Here is an 18,294-nt window from a genome sequence, read left to right as displayed (position 1 = left end):
GTTGAAAAATTGAGTTAGTGAACAAATTATTTACTAATACGGCTCACAAAATGATCTTTCATAAAGGCAGTATTAATTTTTTTCTTTTTAATTTATAGTTCTTTAATTCTAAAAGTAACAAAATCACAAATTCCAAAACTTTATTTTTCTTTTAATTTTTTTTTTTTGCCATGCCACCCAGCTTGTGGGATCTTAGTTCCCCCATCAGGGATCAAACCCAGGCCCCAGCAATGAGAGCACAGAATCCTAACCACTGGACTACCAGGGAATTCCCCCCAAAATTTAGAAGACAAAGATTATCCGCAGTCCCACCATCTTCACAAAACTGTTATCATCTTACTATTTTTTCTTATTCACATTTTCCACTCATTTTCTTAGATGGATTCCAAAAAATTGAATTATTTGTTTAAAGGTTAACATTTTATTGATATATATTGCCAAATTTGATAGCAGCAATGTCTAAAGTACAACTTTCTCATATCCTAACATTTCAATTGAAAAAAAACTTTACTAATAAATGAAACCTTTTCTTACTATTACAACTTTTATGTTTTTGATTATAATGTACATTTTTCCACGTTTGCTTACTACCTGAATTTCTTCTTTTGTGCATCCTATTTAATTCAGTGGGTAAGATTTTGTGTGTTCTGATTAGATCAACACACCAAGCTCTCAAACCTGCCAACAGTGAAATAGCAACATACTAAGGAAAATAACAGGAAAGATGGGGGAAAAGAATCACCCTGTCATTTCCATTCAAATATATGAATATTTGTTAGGCTCTTACTCCAAGAATGTAGCTTGTTAAAACATGAATCCCATTTATAGGGTAGAACATATATTAAGAACCCTCCTCTGGAATTCTCATCTAGTCATCTAGCATCCTAAATGCCTAACTTTATTGATTGGTTTGGGATGTGTTTATTTCCCTATTCCAGACTTTCACAGCTGTAACTGTGGTTGGGATCCACAGTTACAGGCTGTAACAGAATGTCTTGCACATCCCAAGTATCCAATAAGCATTTGGTGATTGGTTCTTACCGTCATTATCAGAATGAAAGGCACACATAGGGAAGAAACACCTTGAATAAAGTAATGTGTCATAAACAATAGAAGTTTATCGAACAAATACTATGTGCACGTAGAATACAGAATGAGTATCTTCACATCAGAGGCAGGGGCCATTGTAGAGGTTTAATAATCCAGGGGAACTGAGAAGATCCCTTTGAATAGTGTGATTAAAAATATCCATATAGGGCTTCCCTGGTGGCGCAGGGGTTGAGAGTCCGCCTGCTGATGCAGGGAACGCGGGTTCGTGCCCCGGTCCGGGAAGATCCCACATGCCGCGGAGCAGCTGGGCCCATGAGCCATGGCCGCTGAGCCTGCGCGTCTGGAGCCTGTGCTCCGCAACGGGAGAGGCCACAACAGTGAGAGGCCCGTGGACCGCAAAAAAAAAAAAAAAAATCAAATCCATACAGATGAGTTTTCTGTTATTTTGCGATGTATTAATTTTTTCAAAAGCCAAGGGTATTTATTCTGTCACTCATTCCGGACTTTATTCCAAGAAAAAATGCACTCAGTCTATAAGTAATTTATTAATATTTTGATTATTGATGCTTTTTTAAGGTAAGAACTGATGCATCCTATATGCGGCAAGTAGAATTACCTCTTCAGCTGAGACCTGAAAATCCAGAAATACATAAGATAATGCAGGAAATGTAGCTGCAGGAGAGTATGTCAGTTATATATTGTAAAGTACTGTTAATTTTCTTATGTTAAATGGCAGTTTAATAACTATTCAAATTGAGTTAAAATGAAAGTTCCTTTTTAAAATATCAAATGTAAATGTTACTGTATTCTATGGTATATTCATAGTTTGTAAATTAAATATTAAATCACCAAGGGGTCTGTGTTCTATCACTTCTACTACAAATGTGCCACTTTCTAATTAACAAAGATTCTTTTTTTAATTTGCTTTTACAATATAAAATATTTGACTTCTTGAAAAATATCTGTAATTCATTCCTTTGTTTAGTAAAGATCTATAGCTTCTGCATAGATTTTTTTTTGTGGTAAAATATGCATAACAAAATTTACTATTTTAATCATTTTTAAGTGCACAGTTCAGTAGCATTAAGTAAATTCACAATGTTATGCAACCATCACCATCAACCATCTCCAGAACTTTTTTCATCTTCCCAAACTGGAACTCTGTCCCCATTAAGCAATAACTCCCATTTCTCCCCTGTCCCCCAGCCCTTGACAGCCACAATCTGTCCGACTCTGACTACTCTAGGGACCTCAGATAAGTGGAATCATACAGTATTTGTACTTTTGCAACTGGCTTATTTCACTTAGGGTAGTGTCCTCAAGGTTCATCCACGTGGTAGCATATGCTGGAATTCCTTTTCTTTTTAAGGCTGAATACTACTCCATTGCACGTGAGTATCACATTTGTTTATCTGTTCATCTGGAGTTGGACACTTGGATGGCTTCCATCTTTTGGCCATTGTGGAGAGTGCTGCCATGCATATGGGTGTACTGCATAGTTTCTTTTAAAAATTAACACAACAGTGCTCTTTTTTCAACAAGGCCATACAGATTTTACATAAAACACAAAGTGTTTTTGACCGACACATACTTAACCTCAGAATTTGGACCTTGGTGCAATACAAAAGGAGAATCTTTTGCCAGTATATGTCACTAAGGATTACACTGGGGATATATTTATAGTCAGTCTTTCAAATTATAAAAAGAAATATAAAGAGAGGACTTGAAACCTTTAAAGCATTTTTCACCCAGTCGAGCTATTTGGTAGGAAAGCTTGTCAGAGAGACTTAGAGTTCAAAGGCAGCCCATCGAATATAGTCAATTCCAAATGAAGACAAAGCTGTTTTTATCATAACTGAAGCCTATATTTAAAAAAAAAAAAGGATACTATTGATAGAATCCTGGATACCTTAATGTACAGTAAATCTCAAATAAAGAGTCTATTCAGCCATACATTTGATATATTTGTCAGAGAAGGTGCCAAAAAATAAGTTATAAAGGGAACCTGACTTTTGTAGCCAACGTGCCATCAAAACCTTGTAGAGTGAAGAAAGGAAAGGAAGATATTGGCCTCAAAGCATCTGGCAGAGAAAAGACTTTCCGTGCAGGCTGACCTGGATTTTAATCCTGGCTGCCAGATTTCACAGGTGTTTGACTAGGCAAGATCCTTAATCGCTCTGAACCTCTGTGTTTTTAATCTCTAAAATGATAAAAGTAATAGTTTTTGTTTTATTGGGTAGTTGTGAGAACTACAGTAAATAATCCATAATGATAAGCATCAATTGATGGTAGCTGGTAGCTTTGACTATATAAATAATACTATTATTTAGTATCTGACTCATAGTTGGCTCTCAAAAATTTTAGTTTCCTGCTTTCCTTTACCTAATTGTGCCAACATTTTTGAGAATTTGTCGTGTAAAGAAGAGTCAATATCCAGACCAATAATATTCAAATGTTCTTGCTCTCATACACACTGAAAAGGAAACTGAAAAATGTATATATGCTCTTCCACATGATTTTTCAATATAAGTTGAAAGAATAGGGAATTTTAATTTTCCCATGTATTGTAAATAGTAGCATCTTTAAAAATATCTCATCCTTTTTTGAAATGTGCCCAATGGAATCTACATATGGCAATTTGATATCCAGTATCATCCATTTAAACAAATAAACAAGTTTTTCTTTAACAGTAAGAAATTTTATCTCATTCCATTTTCTCCTTAAACTCTTATATTTTCATTCTATTTTCTTCAGAGAATTTTATTCTAATGTAATATATTTTATGCTTAAACATCTTTATTGATCAATAAAATATAAATATTTTTAAATTTTGAAAATTAAAAATTTCCTGGGACACAAAAATCTAGGTATCAAATATTCATTCTGGATTGAGTTATCGTTGTAATTTATTGTACATAATTGATCAAAATAAATATATTACACATTTCTATGGCTATTAAACATAAACAGCGAAATTTTTAACAGAAATAGATCTCTTAATGAGAAGAAAAAGCTCTTTTTCCTCCAGTAAGTTAATGGATCCATTAATAATTATTATTTCTTCCTAGAATGAGATAGGATTCAGCATCAATATCATCCTTATTTTGCGTTTTTATAGATGTGAGTGCTGTGAAAGCTGCTGGTATAATGCATTCGAGGTTAGAATGCTCTTTCCCCAGATCATCCCCTGCTGGTTTCTTCTCACTATTTAGGTCTCAGCTCAAATGTGACCTCCTCAGGGAGGCCTCACCTGATGGTGGGATCTAAAGCGGTCTCTCTGAACTCAGTTATGTAATCATCATAGCACTTGTCGCTCTCTGCAGATGTCTTGTTCTCAGACTTAGGAATTGCTCCTCTAGCTAGAGTGTCAGTTCTGTGAGAGTGACCTTGTCTATCTTGTTCCTTGGTGACTCGTGGTAGGCACTATGATGTAAACGCTGTTGGATGAATGAATGAATGAATGAATGATACGCTTGTCTGAGAGGATCATTCGTTTATGGAGCAGCAACCGGGAAGGAAACCGTTCTCTCTCCATTATCATGAAACCAAGGTCCTCCAAGTACTACAATGGAAGAGGAGTCTCCACGCAGGCGGGGGAGTCTACACTTGTGTCCCAAGATTCACCCTGTGGTACAAGTGATATTCGATTGGAACAATTAAACTCAGCTCAAAATAACAAAAGGGAAATAAACACAGAGAGTAACTGCAACTAGGCAATCTGGGAGATTTTCAGCCTGGGACCAGGCACATGGTTGGAAATGTGTGGAGACACTTTTGCTCGGCGTGGGGTTGGGGGAATATCTATCTGCATTTAGTTGGCCTTGCGCAGGCACCTACAGCCCTGCGGTAATTAATGTGCGGGGCGATCCCTCGCAGCGAAGACTGCACCTCCACACAGCATTTTAGCTTCTCACACCCAGGGGCGCTCTCAAGCTAAGGCAGACAATTTGAGTCCCCATCCCTGTCTAAAGCCTGTTTTCTGAGTTCAGGTTTCCCACAGAGCAGTCTCTGCCCAAATGACCATCAGAAAAAAAGCCCGTCGCGTCTGGAGACAGCCACCACGTCCACCCCATCCAAGCAGTACAGCGCAACACAGGACGGCCATCATCCCCAAAGCAGATACAGGTGACTTTTTTTTTTTTTTTTTGCGGTACGCGGGCCTCTCACTGCTGTGGCCTCTCCCGTTGCGGAGCACAGGCTCCGGACGCGCAGGCTCAGCGGCCATGGCCCACGGGCCCAGCTGCTCCACGGCACGTGGGATCTTCCCAGACCGGGGCACGAACCCGTGTCCCCTGCATCGGCAGGCGGACTCTGCGCCACCAGGGAAGCCCCAGGTGACTTTTTAATACTATTATTACACTGGTGTGGGCGTGGGGGGTGGGATGAGGAAGGTGATGGGGGAGGGGAAGGATGAATCTAGTTGACCTGGGAAAGGCCAGCCTAGCAGGTGACGGATTAGATAGGTTTGATAGATTAAATATATCTAAAACATCTGCTATCCAGTGCATTTCAGTTTACCCTTTGTGAGCACTCATACAACCAAAGAGCAAGAACATTCCACCCAAAAGAAAACACAAATGTAACATTGTTTTTGCCAAGCAGATTAGGCAGAGCTGCAGGTGAAAGATATTTATTTCCTCCCAGAATGTTTTCCTGTTACAAAAATTTTAACCTTGAGTTTGAGAAGTGCCCTTTAACAGAAAGATTCCAGAATCTTCCACAGACAATAAAGTTGAGATGGGGGGAGGAGAGGGGAGAAAAAAGAAAAACCATCGACTTTATTGAATAGAAAGAAATAGTGTTTAGTATGTTTCAGAGAGAGCCCACACCTCCTTCTTAGTAACCCTAGATGCAGCGACATCAAGAAATTTATTGAGCATCTACTATGTGCTCAATAAACATGTGATTCAAAAGACTGCTGTTGCATGTACATGTATTAGTACCTTTTAAACTCATTATCAAATATTTTCTACCCACCAGTGTTTATATTATAAACGTTACACTAAAACTAAAATTTTGGTATTCAAAACTGAAAACGGCTGGCTGTTATTAATCAAGTAAAAAAGCTGCCTTATTCTATTTGCTCCAGCTGCCGGCCTTGAGTGAGGATGGGGGGAAATGGAAATGCAAATCACTTGCAGCAGCCCCCCTCAGTTGTAGGAAACACCTCAAATAACAGGGTTTTGTTTTTCGATTGCGCGAACACGTGTAAATTGTTTCAGGGTCCCCTTGATCACCGAAAGGCGCGGTCGACCCTGAATCTTTCCAACGAGAGCGGCCTGTCTCAGGCAACGCACCAAGATATAGCTTTAGGATTTCCTTCTAGGTCAAAGGTTCTTGACTTTTAAAATGTCATAAAGGTCACGCGATTCGGAAAAGCGATCGCGGTCCCAGCTGGCGGCCCAGCGCGCCCCTGGGACGCGAGGGGCGGGGCCTACGTCACCGGAAGAGGCGGAGTCTCAGGAGCGGCGGCGGGAAAAGAGGACCGTTGAAAAGAGGACCGTTGGGTCGCTTCGCCAGCTGCAGTCCAGTCCCCGCTGCCGCGCCCGCTGCCGCGCCATGCCTGCCGCCAGCTCCGAGCTGCCGCGCCCGACGTCGCTGCCCGCCGCGCAGGAGCAGGGCGCCGAGTCGCGGCCGCCGCCGCCGCACGGGGAGCTGCAGTACTTGGGGCAAATTGAGCACATCCTCCGCTGCGGCTTTCGGAAGGATGACCGCACGGGCACCGGCACCCTGTCGGTGTTCGGCATGCAGGCGCGCTACAGCCTGAGAGGTGAGGCGGACGCGCCACGGGGGCGGGCGGGAGGGCGGGCGCGCCCGGTGCGCGCGGAGCTGGGGTGGGGAGAGCGTTCCGGAGAGGCCGGGCCCCGCGGTCGGCGTTTAGTCAACCTCAACCCCGCGAAGAGGGGAAGCGGCCTTGGCCCCACTTTGCAGACGCCGAAACTGAAGCTCGGATTAGAGAGATGACTTGCGTAGGGTCATACGAACTGGAGGGACAGAGCTGGGAGGTAAAACCGGGTCCTCTGGCTCTTAATCACGCAGTTATGCTGTTTCTCAAAGCGGGCGCGATCCTTCAGCGTTTGCCCCAGATTAGAGAGTGGGAGAGGATCTGCTCGGGCTTGACCGGGGCCTTGGCTGGAGCGCCCCTTTTCTGCCTCTCCTCTTCCCTCCGCGTCTGCTGTTCCACTTTGCAAAGTTTTTAAAAATTGGAGCGAAGATGACGTGGGCGGGGCTGCGTTGGGAGGAGAGAGCCGAAAAGCAGGGGCGGGAACTTGTGGTTCACGACAGTTTTGCCATCTGGTCCCGCGAACCAGCTTTCCTCTTAAACCTTGAAACAGGAACGCGAGAGTCCGAGTAGGAGTTCATATTTATTTGTCTTTGTCTTTAAAACAGGGTGGCTCCTGGGAGAAGTGTGTCTAGGGGGTTGTTAGGGTCGGGCTTTCAGGGGACAGAGGGGCGGGGTGGGGGTCGGCACCGGACGAAAGTTGAAACAGGTGTGGAGGGCGGTTGTGAGTGGGGAGACCAACTGTTGGTGAAGCAGATTGACCCAGGTCAGGGGAGAAACCCTCCGCCGTGCACCCATTGGAGAGACTGGAAAATATGGGGCTGCAGTGGCCGATGTGGCTTGGACAACCTAGGGAGTTTTGTCTGAGCAGAGGGATCCACCTTCCTGCAGCTGCAGCGCAGTGGCCTCCGGGGAGCCACAGACCTCGTTTGTACTCCCGCCCCTCTGCTTAGACCTTTGGCAAGTGGCTTAACTTCTCCCATCTTCAGCGTCCCCATGTGCTCAAAATGGAGGAAATCATCCTCAAAATGGAGGGAAGCAGGTGCTTGAAGAATCTGTTCTTGTTACATGAGTATCACCTGTACAAGTGATAATGTTAACTGAATAGGTACCAAATTTAGAGAGAAGCTTTTACAGTTTTCTCTATTGCTTGAGGCAAACTTACGTATTACCTCCCGGTGTCCGTAAAAAGGGAGGTCATAATGGAGCCTCAAGGAGGGTTGTTTTGAGGATCAAATAGGATCATGCATATCAAGTGTTTAAACAGTTAACTATTTTTATTACACTTAAAAAAATAGAGGTTAATTTTCTTTGCGACTATCTAGAAACTATTCATTTTGGGCCAGGACAGTATCTACTATTCCCTGGTCTTGAGCAAGTTATCCCTGGCAGGATAATCATGGAATAGGAGCCTTCAGGCTTTGTCCTAGGTCACATTCTATGTGTTGTCTTCGCACCTCTGTGATGAAGGGTTCACGCTAACCAGGTAGTGGGTGGTAGCTCTTCCCTGTGCACACGGGCATCCCTGCCTGTTCCCTGCCCCAAATCACTGTGGAATTCCTGTGTCTGGTGGTCAAGGGGCACAGGAAGGTGGTCTCGGTCTGAATTGTGTCACTGACTTGGGGCTGCAGCCTTGGGAGCTCCACTCTGATCCGGGGGTGCCCACGTGGCAGAGGTTGCAGTTTTCCAGCTGCTCTGTGGTCACTCCAGGGCCTTATGTCCTGGAGCAGTTTGCTTTAACAGAGAAAGTTGGATGGCATGTTCTGTTTTCCCATCTTGAAATTATACGATAAACTTTGTTTTCCAGATGAATTTCCTCTGCTTACAACCAAACGTGTTTTCTGGAAGGGTGTTTTGGAGGAGTTGCTGTGGTTTATCAAGGTAAAGAAGTTGCTGCTATTGGAAATCAATAATCTCTTCTCAGTACAGCATCAGCAAATCCTTTTAAAAGTCACGTCATGTCACTCCTCGGCCTAAAGCCCTTAGTGGCTCCCATTTCACTCAGTAGGAGCCAAGGTCCTTACCATCCTGTCTCAGCTCTGGCCTCTGCCAGAGCCCCGCTCACTCTGCCCCTCCCGTCCTGGCCTCCTTGCTAATCTTTGAGCACACCGGGACATTCCCACCTAGGGCCCAGGCACCCGCTGGTCTTGCTCCTTGGAACCTTCTGCTCCATGTAGCATGACTCGCTCCCTCACCCTCAAGTCTCTGCTCAGTGAGCTTTCCCTGCCTCGGATCTAAAACTGTGATTACCTCCCCACCCTCTCCTCCCACCTCTCCTTTGTTTTCTCTACAGAGAAATACCTTATCTATAAGGTCTGCCCTCCCCCTTTACCCCCTTCAAGGGCGAAGACAGACCATCAAATAAATAAAAATTATTTTAATGAAGATATATTTAAAAATATATTTTTTTTAATTTAGAAAAGTATTAGAAGCTCCATGAGGGCAGAGAATTTCTCTTGTCTGCTATTGCATCCCCTGAGACACAGTCTGCCACACAGTAGGCACTCAACATGGAGTGATCACTGAATATAGATCCCAACTGTGCTCTCGTGTTGGGATAAGCTGGAAGGGTCTCTTGAGTAACGAGCTAGAGTGCCGTGGTGATGGGCAGCAGCCACACCTGGGCTTCCCCTCGCTCCATCTCCTGGTTCAGAACAGTGATATACTGGCCAGTGCTGGTCACAGGGCACCTGAGGAAATGGGCTCTGTTCTGGGCTGGGCTAGAGGTTGGGATCCCTTCTACAGGGCACTTATGTGGCTTGTATTGTCTTGGGCCAAAGCAGGCCCAAGACCTCTTAACACCTTTAAGAAAAGGTTTAGACTTGGATTCAATCCAGTCTCCCTTAGTTCTGTATTCTCGGGGTATTTTCTTCTGCATTGGTTTATCTCAACTGACAGCGAGCTTCTACTTCCAAATACATCAGTGCAAATCTCAGAAGAGGATGTTTGTAAAGCAGCTAGAGCCCAGTCTGAATGGATGGGAAGGGAGACTTTTGAAGCCACATGCGGAAGGTCGAGAAATGAGTTGTTGGAAGTGAAAAAAATTAGTACAAACTCAGTGACAGAAAGGGAGGAATTGGGATGCTCAGAAATAAAATGTATTCGCTTGTTTTATCTTAAAGCTTGAGTGCAGGATTCTAATAAACCCTTGTCAGGAACACATCAGACTCACCTCTGATCATCACTCCATGGGTGACTCAAAAATACAGGAGTTAGGGACTTCCCTGGCGGTCCAGTGGTTAAGACTCCATGCTTCCACTGCAGGGGGCACGGGTTCGACCCCTGGTTGAGGAAGTTCCACGTGCTGTGTGGTGCAAAAAAAAAAAAAAAAGGGAGGGGGGTCAGAGTTTACCTGCACTTCAGCTGGGATCTTTGGGCAATATGGAGACGTATGGTCTGTGCAATAGTTAATATTGGGTTGAGTGCCAAGCGTTTTGCTTGTATTTTCTACTCACAGTAATATGGGTGGTGGTTACTACTGCTGTGCTCTTTTTTGGGTGCAGATGGTGAGGCTAGAGGGGTCAGGAAGCTGGTCAGAGAAGGGAGGAGGAGAGGGCAGGCATGGGGCCCAGGCGTGTATGGCCTCATAGCCTTGCTTGGAACCTTACAGTGTATCATACCCAGAGGCCAGTGGGGTCTGTCCTTGACCTGGATGCACCATCAGGATACAGGTTAGGATGACATGGGCCAAATCTAATGAGGTAAAATATATAAGAGGAAAATAAAGCTTGTACTTGCACCAAAAAAAAATAAATAAATAAAATAACTCCCCAAAACCCACACCTTAACTTTGCAAGTATAGGTTGGGGGTAAACATGACTTGATAGTGGCACTTGTAAGATGTATGACTGACATATTTGCCAGAAAAGCTAAGACTGATTAGGCCAATCGGTGGAAATATTTGATATACCAGGTCTAAGATACACCAAACAGATTGCACATGAGGCATTAGATTCATCCTGGGGCATCACACTTAGACACAGAACACATTAAGTTAAGAAACACAAAACTGTTAGATGAGATGGAAGTAATTAAAGGACTTGGAGGTGTTTCGAATTTTAGTTGAGGGGAATAGGAAAAAAGATTTGAGATCGTGATTGCAAAGAAGGATTGGACCATCCTGGGGGCCCTCAGAAAGTTTGGACTGGGACCAGCCTGCTTAATGATGGGATGTGTCAGGTGCTGTCCCCTGTCTGTCAGCACAGGCCCACTTGGGGGGAGGCTTTTGGGGGATCAACTCTGACGGCACGGAATTCACTGGATGCTGCTGTCTCCCATCTCTTCCAGGGATCCACAAATGCTAAGGAGCTGTCTTCCAAGGGAGTGAAGATCTGGGATGCCAATGGCTCCCGAGACTTCTTGGACAGCCTGGGATTCTCCAGCAGAGCAGAAGGGGATTTAGGCCCAGTTTATGGCTTTCAGTGGAGGCATTTTGGGGCCGAATACAAAGATATGGTTTCAGGTGAGGAGATGGAGTGGGGCCTCAGATTTCCTGAGTGCCTCTCACAGCCTGAGTTTGTTCCATTGTTGCAAGTGAAGCCTGGGGGATAGGAAGCCGGTGATGGGGAAGTGGATGTATAACTTGGACCTTGTGAGGGGCGCTTCAGATTCAGGTGGAGGATCAGATCAGATCATAGCAGGGTGGTTAGTACTTGCTGGGTCTTAGCACCTTCCATACCTTGTTCATCAGCAGATAGTGACCCGGTTGGCGGTTGGTCACTGTGTTGGGTGTAGGGTTGGAAGTTCATGTGGGGGACAAGAGTCCCAGGGATTGCCCTGTGGCGGCCTTGAGCTCCCCTTTTAACGACTGAGCTGCCCAGCACACTGTAGTGGTGCTGGGGAGCGGTCTGTGGTCACCCTCTCTTCCCCGTCCTGGTGGGATGGAGGAAGGTGAAACATCTCACCCCTGGACGCCCACCCTCCTCTGTCACTTGGTGGCTCCACTTGCTGAGTGTCACAGAATCCAGTCCAGGTCCTTTGACCCTTCCTGTCCCCCCATCCCTAGGTCAGGGGTTGCAAAAGCAAATGCCTACCTCGGGGCGTGCGTGTGTGCGTGTGTGTGTGTGTGTGTGCGCGCGTGCGCACACACACCGCACATGTGCATACACACAGGAAGTAACAGTTTGTTGGCTGGGCAAAAACCAGTTACCTGGAAAGCATGTGCCATCTAAAGGGGACAGTCACACCTCAGCTCTAGCCAGCTGGAGGGATTTGGGCCTGATGTTGTTGGGTTTTTCAATAAAAGCCTAAGTCTTTGGAATGGTGGCAACTTTGGTAAGTTCAAAATGCCATGCCAACCTGAAATAGGCAAATTCACAGAGACCAAAAGTGGACGGGGAGTTGTTTAATGGGTACAGAATTTCAGTTTGGGAAAATGAAGAAGATTTAGAATGGATAGTGGTGATGGTTGCACAACATTGGGAATGTACTTAACGCCACCGACTGCACACTTTAAAATGGTTAAAATGGTGAACTTAATGTTATGTAAATTTTGCCACACACCAAAAAAAATGCTCTGTGGGCCAAACAATTTCTCTGCAGGTGAATGGTCTTTCTGTTGTTAGAATGTAGCCTCTGTCCTAGGACATCCTCAGGATGTGAGGCTACATCCCTGGCTTAATTGTGCCTTAAATCTTGCCTCGTGTTCAATTATTTATTCTTCCTTGAGGGACCTGATGAAATTATGGCTTTAGTTTAGAGTTGTATGAATGCTTAGCTGTTGGATTTCAGTACAAGAGTTTTTGTTTTGTTTTGTTTTGAATTTTTACCCTGAAAAAATTATAGGTTCACAGGAAATTGCCCAAAAAAGTGTAACCTCTCACATAAATTAACATTTGTAAAACCCACAGCACTTACCAGATTTCTCCAGCTTTATAAATTTGTGTGCAATTTTGGCACCTGTAGATTTATGTAACCACCACCACAATTAAGATACAGAACTGTTCCTTCACAGTTCTTCTTTTTTTAAATCTTTGATATTACTTTTCTGGAACTGTGATGGTGATAGGACTTTCTTCCCCAAATTTAGAACTACTGGACTTGAGGATAGTCTGACTCCAATAAGTGGAAGTTTAACCAGAGGGGTGTGAAGCTCTGCACATCTCGGCTTCCAGTTCATTTCAGAAGGAGACAGGGACTTAAAAGTCCAGAGACCAGAAATGGGACAAAAGTATAAGGTGGTATAATAATTAGAGGTTTCCTGATATTTACAGTCAGTAGGTATTTGGCTGTTAAATTGTAATTTTAGGTGGGAGTGTTGGAAGGATAGTGTCTAGATGACAAAAAGGAATTCTCATCCTCTGTTAGTTGAACCGTGTATGGTAGGGTAAATTAGTGAAGATCCAGCCCTGTGCCTGGCAGTGGAGCATGACAAGATTGGTTGATGGTATAGAGACTACGTCCTGTGGGGACCACTGGAAGAAACAGATTGTTGAGGCTGAAGAAGGTTAGCGATAGGAGAAGGGGGAGGAAGGGCACCACGGCCAAGTATTTAAAGAACTCTTAAGTAGGTAAGAAATAGACATTGTTGGGCCTCCCTGGTGGCGCAGTGGTTGAGAGTCCACCTGCCGATGCAGGGGACACGGGTTTGTACCCCGGTCCGGGAAGATCCCACATGCCGCGGAGCGGCTAGGCCCGTGAGCCATGGCCTATGAGCCTGTGCGTCCGGAGCCTGTGCTCCGCAACGGGAGAGGCCACAATAGGGAGAGGCCCGCATACTGCAAAAAAAAAAAAGAAAGAAAGAAAGAAATAGACATTGTTATGGTTCCAGAGGACAGACCTAGGAGCCAAGACTCAATATAACCCGACGAAATATAAGACATTTGTATTGTTCATTGGCTATCGTGTAACTGTGGGCCAGGGGAGGCCGTGGGAGGACAGTGTGGTCGATGACCTCTGAGACCCTCTCATGGGATGCTGTGATTCACGTGTGAGGTGTTCTCTCTTTTTGCCAATTCTGCAGATTATTCAGATCAAGGAGTAGATCAACTGCAAAAAGTGATTGACACAATCAAAACCAACCCTGACGACAGAAGAATCATCCTGTGTGCTTGGAATCCAAAAGGTTGATTTCGTCCCAGTCACCCTGCCATGTCTTAACGGTACCTCCTGCAGAGGCAGTGGGTGGGAGGTGGTCCTGGGAACTGCTCCAGGCTGCCCGGCTGCCCCTGTGACCCTGGCCATGTCGCACGTGGTCCCATTTTCACCTTCAGAGGGTGAGGTTGGGCCCAGATGAAATTTGTATTTTATGGGCTTTAAATTGCCTATAAAAATACACATGAAAATTTTAACATTTTAAATTGGGGCAGATGGAATTTCAGATCACCTCCCCCTCACTATTATGAATATTTTAAACAATTATATTGTAAAACTAAACTCTACCAAGGTGTAGTAAATACCCAGAGTGGAGTATTTGCATTTATGATAGAGATTTTGAACACAGGAGGGTGTGCCTGAGTGGCCAATATCCTGTGGCCCCTGCAAATGAATTCATTCCTCCTATACTTGTGGTTTGGTGCCATGGTGGTAGCACAAGTAATTCATTTCAGCTCGGATGGAAGAGCATGGCTTCAGTTGTCAGCATGCATCCACAGAAGTCTCACGCTGATGGACAGGTCTCTGTTGTCGACCTTACGCCATCCCTGGGGTTGGAACGGTCAGTGAGGGTCATGGGGGTCGCTGGCCCAGTGGCTCTTTCTCACCATCTCCGCTGTATGAGTTGGTTCTGTTTCACTTTGCCTAGAGCTGTGTTCTTTAAAACCACTGCCCCTCCTGACTTTCCTCTGCCGGCTCCTCAGATCTCTCTCTCATGGCGCTACCCCCGTGCCACGCCCTTTGCCAGTTCTACGTGGTGAACGGTGAGCTGTCCTGCCAGCTGTACCAGAGGTCAGGAGACATGGGCCTGGGTGTGCCCTTCAACATCGCCAGCTACGCCCTGCTCACCTACATGATCGCACACATCACGGGCCTGAAGGTGGGCTCCTCTCGGGGAGGAACGGCTTTTGCCAGCCTAAAGCACCGAGCTCTTATTTTTAATGATTTTTTAAAATTAATTAATTAATTTATTTTTGGCTGCATTGGGTCTTCGTTGCTGCGCACAGGCTTTCTCTAGTTGCGGTGAGCGGAGGCTACTCTTTGTTGCGGTGCGTGGGCTTCTCATTGCGGTGGCTTCTCTTTTGTGGAGCACGGGCTCTAGGCTCACGGGCTTCAGTAGTTGTGGCACGTGGACACAATAGTTGTGGCTCGCAGGCTCTAGAGCGCAGGCTCAGTAGTTGTGGCACACGGGCTTAGTTGCTCCGCAGCACGTGGGATCTTCCCAGACCAAGGCTCAAACCTGTGTCCCCTGCATTGGCGGGCAGATTCTTAACCACTGTGCCACCAGGGAAGTCCCAAGCACTGAGCTCTTAGATCCTGTAACATGGAAAACTCATTGCAGAGAATTTCGTCTCCAATTAGTCTTTAAATGTGATAGATGTAAATGAGGAACTAACTGGCTTACTCTGTAACCTCCTCGGAGCTTTCCTGTCCTTTTGCTCTGTATAAACTAACGGGATCGTATAGGTTATTTATTATAACTTTGATGAATCAACTTTTCTCAAAATTGACGCTGGTTAAATTCCTTGTGAAAAGCTTTGGGATGTCTGCATACTGTGTATCATGTGTTTTTACATGATGTGTTTTAAAGGAATTCAGACTAAAGCATTTACTGTTCTGCTTTCTCCCGTGGGGTTTAGCCAGGTGACTTTGTACACACTTTGGGAGATGCACACATTTACCTGAATCACATTGAGCCGCTGAAAATTCAGGTAAGAAATGTATCTGTCACACTTTGGGGTTTGGTACCTTCTCTTGATAAAAGGTCGATATGGAAAACATCCCTCCTGTAATAAGTGTTCTCCTCGGTGCTCTGACAGAGATAAGAGGACCTGCTTCTAGGTTTGCGGGTGGTGGTGGGCAGGCAGGGACAAGGGAGACAGGCCTCAATGGCCACAGACACTTTACATGACACGTGCTGTGAGGTATTAAGTACTAGTACCAGAGAGGAGGAGCCATCTTTGGACCAGAAAGTTTAGGACCTTCCCAGAGGTGGCATTTTAATTCATTCTTTTACTTGGAAGAGTGTTTAAATGCAAATATGTTCCCTTAGTTTTATGCTAACATACAGTACTTAGGTCTGAACTTTGAAAAGTCTGTGTTCACTTCCATAAGTTACAGCAGCCAACAAAGGATTTGTTTTTTGGATGTTTTTTGTTGTTGTTTTTTTAATTGAACTATAGTTGATTTACTGTTGTATTAATTACTGTTGTACAGCAGACTCAGTTATACATGTATATACATTTTTTTCATATTCTTTCCCATTATGGTTTCACAGGATATTGAATATAGTTCTCTGTACTATACAGTAGACCTTGTTTATCCATTTATATATACTAGTTTGCATCTGCTAATCCTGAACTCCCACCCCTTCCCCACCTTGGCAACCACCAGTCTATTGTGTGTTCGTGTTTCTGTTTCATAGATAGGTTCATTTCTGTCATTTTAGATTTTACATATGAGTGATATCTCATGGTATTTGCCTTTCCCTTTCTGACTTCACTTAGTATGATAATCTCCAGTTGCATCCATGTTGCTTGTGCAAGTGGCATTATTTCATTCTTTTTTATGGCTGAGTAGTATTCCATTGTATATATGTACCACATCTTCTTTATCCATTCATCTGTCCATCGACATTTAGCTTGTTTCCATGTCTTGGCTATTGTGAATAGTGCTGCTGTGAACATAGAGGTGCATGTATCCTTGAATTACAGTTTTGTCTGGATATATGCCCAGGAGTGGGATTGCTGGATTATATGGTAATATTATTTTCCATTTTCTGAGGAACCTCCATATTTTCCACCGTGGCTGCGCCAACTTACATTCCCACCAACAGTGTAGGAGGTTTCCCTTTTCTCCACACCCTCTCCAGCATTTGTTATTTGTAGACTTTTTAATGAGGGCCATTCTAACTGGTGTGAGGTAGTACTTCATTTTAGCTTTGATTTGCATTTCTGTAATAATCAGCGATGTTGAGCATCTTTTCATCTGCCTATTGGCTGTGTTTCTTCTGTGGAGAAATGCCTTTTGGTTTTGTTTATGGTTTCCTTTGCTATGCAAAAGCTTGTAGTTAGTTTATGTCCCATTTGTTTATTTTTGTTTTTATTTCCATTGCTTTGGGAGACTGACCTAAGAACATTGATACAATTTATGTCAGAATATTTTACCTATGTTCTCTTCTAGGCATTTTATGGTGTCATGTCTTATGTATTTCCAACAAAGGATGATTTAAGATGGCAATAAAAATATGAGTGTGCTTAATGAACCTCGAGGAAAAAAATTCAAACCAAAAACCTTTAGCCCCTTCTGGATTAGGTCTGGGTTTGGCAAGTCTTTGAGGAGCTTGGCTGCTGTGATTAGAGGGTGACCCAGGGCTCATCCAGATTCTCCTGGCAGTCTGCTCCAGTCATGCTGGACGGAATACTATGTGGTCGTGACCTGTGTCCATGTCCTCATTGCTGCTGTCTGTTCATCCCAGGAGTCCTGGCTTGCATCCCTTTCTGTTAGTTGTCAACACGTGTCATCTTCTTTGCCCTTTCTGCCAGGGACAGTTGGGCTAGGGTTCAAGGGACTCAAGTAACCATTCTGTAGCTACTTTTTATTAAAGTAAAAGACTAGGCCCTGTCTTTAACAAATTTACCAAGAGCAGTCGATTATAAGAACTTAAACCTGGTGAGCCACCAAGGCTCCTGACACCATGTGATTCTACTGAACACCCTTCACTCCACGTGGGCGAGAGAATTGGTCAGCAGCATTGAATAACCAGGGACAAGGTATCTGTGGTATTCCAACCCTGCAAAATAATATTGATACTTTATTGGTAAAATACTGTTATTTGTTTCATGAAGGGACACAGGGAGCAAAATTAAAGCAGGTTGTATGGATCTGGCAAAATAATGGCCTTATGTTGTTTCTAGCTTCAGCGAGAACCAAGGCCTTTCCCCAAGCTCAAAATCCTTCGAAAAGTTGAGAAAATTGATGACTTCAAGGCTGAAGACTTTAATATTGAAGGCTACAATCCTCACCCGACCATTAAAATGGAAATGGCTGTTTAGAGTGCTTTTGAAGGAGTTGTTTGAAGGATATTTACACCTAGGTGAAAGTTCATTTTGCTCTAAAGGAGAAGGAACTAGGTCAAAACCTGTTGGTGATCTATCAGTTATTATTCATTAACTTTTAAGGATGTTACCACTGGCAAATAGAACTGTGCTGGTTCTCTTAGTAGTAAAAGACCTGGAGTTAGGGTAACTCACTAAGGATGTGTGTAAATGTAGAGATTGTGAATAAAGACAGGAAAGAGAAAATTTATATACTCTTAATTCAAACTTCATAATGTTTTTATGAAAATGGTCAGTGAACTTCAAGAATTA

The 18,294-nt window shown here is 44.1% G+C and overlaps 1 protein-coding gene across 1 annotated transcript; it reads left to right on the top strand.

Annotated features, from left to right (window-relative positions):
- The first annotated feature begins 6,560 nt into the window (after positions 1–6,560).
- TYMS (thymidylate synthetase) lies at positions 6,561–18,232 on the top strand. Its single transcript, XM_082641128.1, has 7 exons — positions 6,561–6,820; positions 8,640–8,713; positions 11,120–11,294; positions 13,794–13,895; positions 14,629–14,804; positions 15,565–15,636; positions 17,842–18,232. The coding sequence occupies exons 1-7, from the start codon at positions 6,610–6,612 to the stop codon at positions 17,977–17,979; spliced, it is 948 nt and encodes a 315-aa protein (XP_082497254.1). The 5' UTR covers positions 6,561–6,609; the 3' UTR covers positions 17,980–18,232.
- Positions 18,233–18,294: the final 62 nt, after the last annotated feature.

Source organism: Mesoplodon mirus (assembly GCF_964341445.2).
Source record: "Mesoplodon mirus genome assembly, chromosome: 13".
NCBI classification, from domain to species: domain Eukaryota; kingdom Metazoa; phylum Chordata; class Mammalia; order Artiodactyla; family Ziphiidae; genus Mesoplodon; species Mesoplodon mirus.
Note: the sequence above shows the minus strand (reverse complement) of the source record. Positions and strands in the feature narration are given on the sequence as shown.

Excerpts from the sequence above, each read along its gene's own strand:
- TYMS (XM_082641128.1), top strand. The coding sequence starts at position 6,610 with ATGCCTGCCGCCAGCTCCGAGCTGCCGCGCCCGACGTCGCTGCCCGCC. Across the intron at positions 8,714-11,119 it reads AGTTGCTGTGGTTTATCAAG|GGATCCACAAATGCTAAGGA; the intron begins GTAAAGAAGTTG and ends CATCTCTTCCAG. Across the intron at positions 14,805-15,564 it reads CACACATCACGGGCCTGAAG|CCAGGTGACTTTGTACACAC; the intron begins GTGGGCTCCTCT and ends CGTGGGGTTTAG.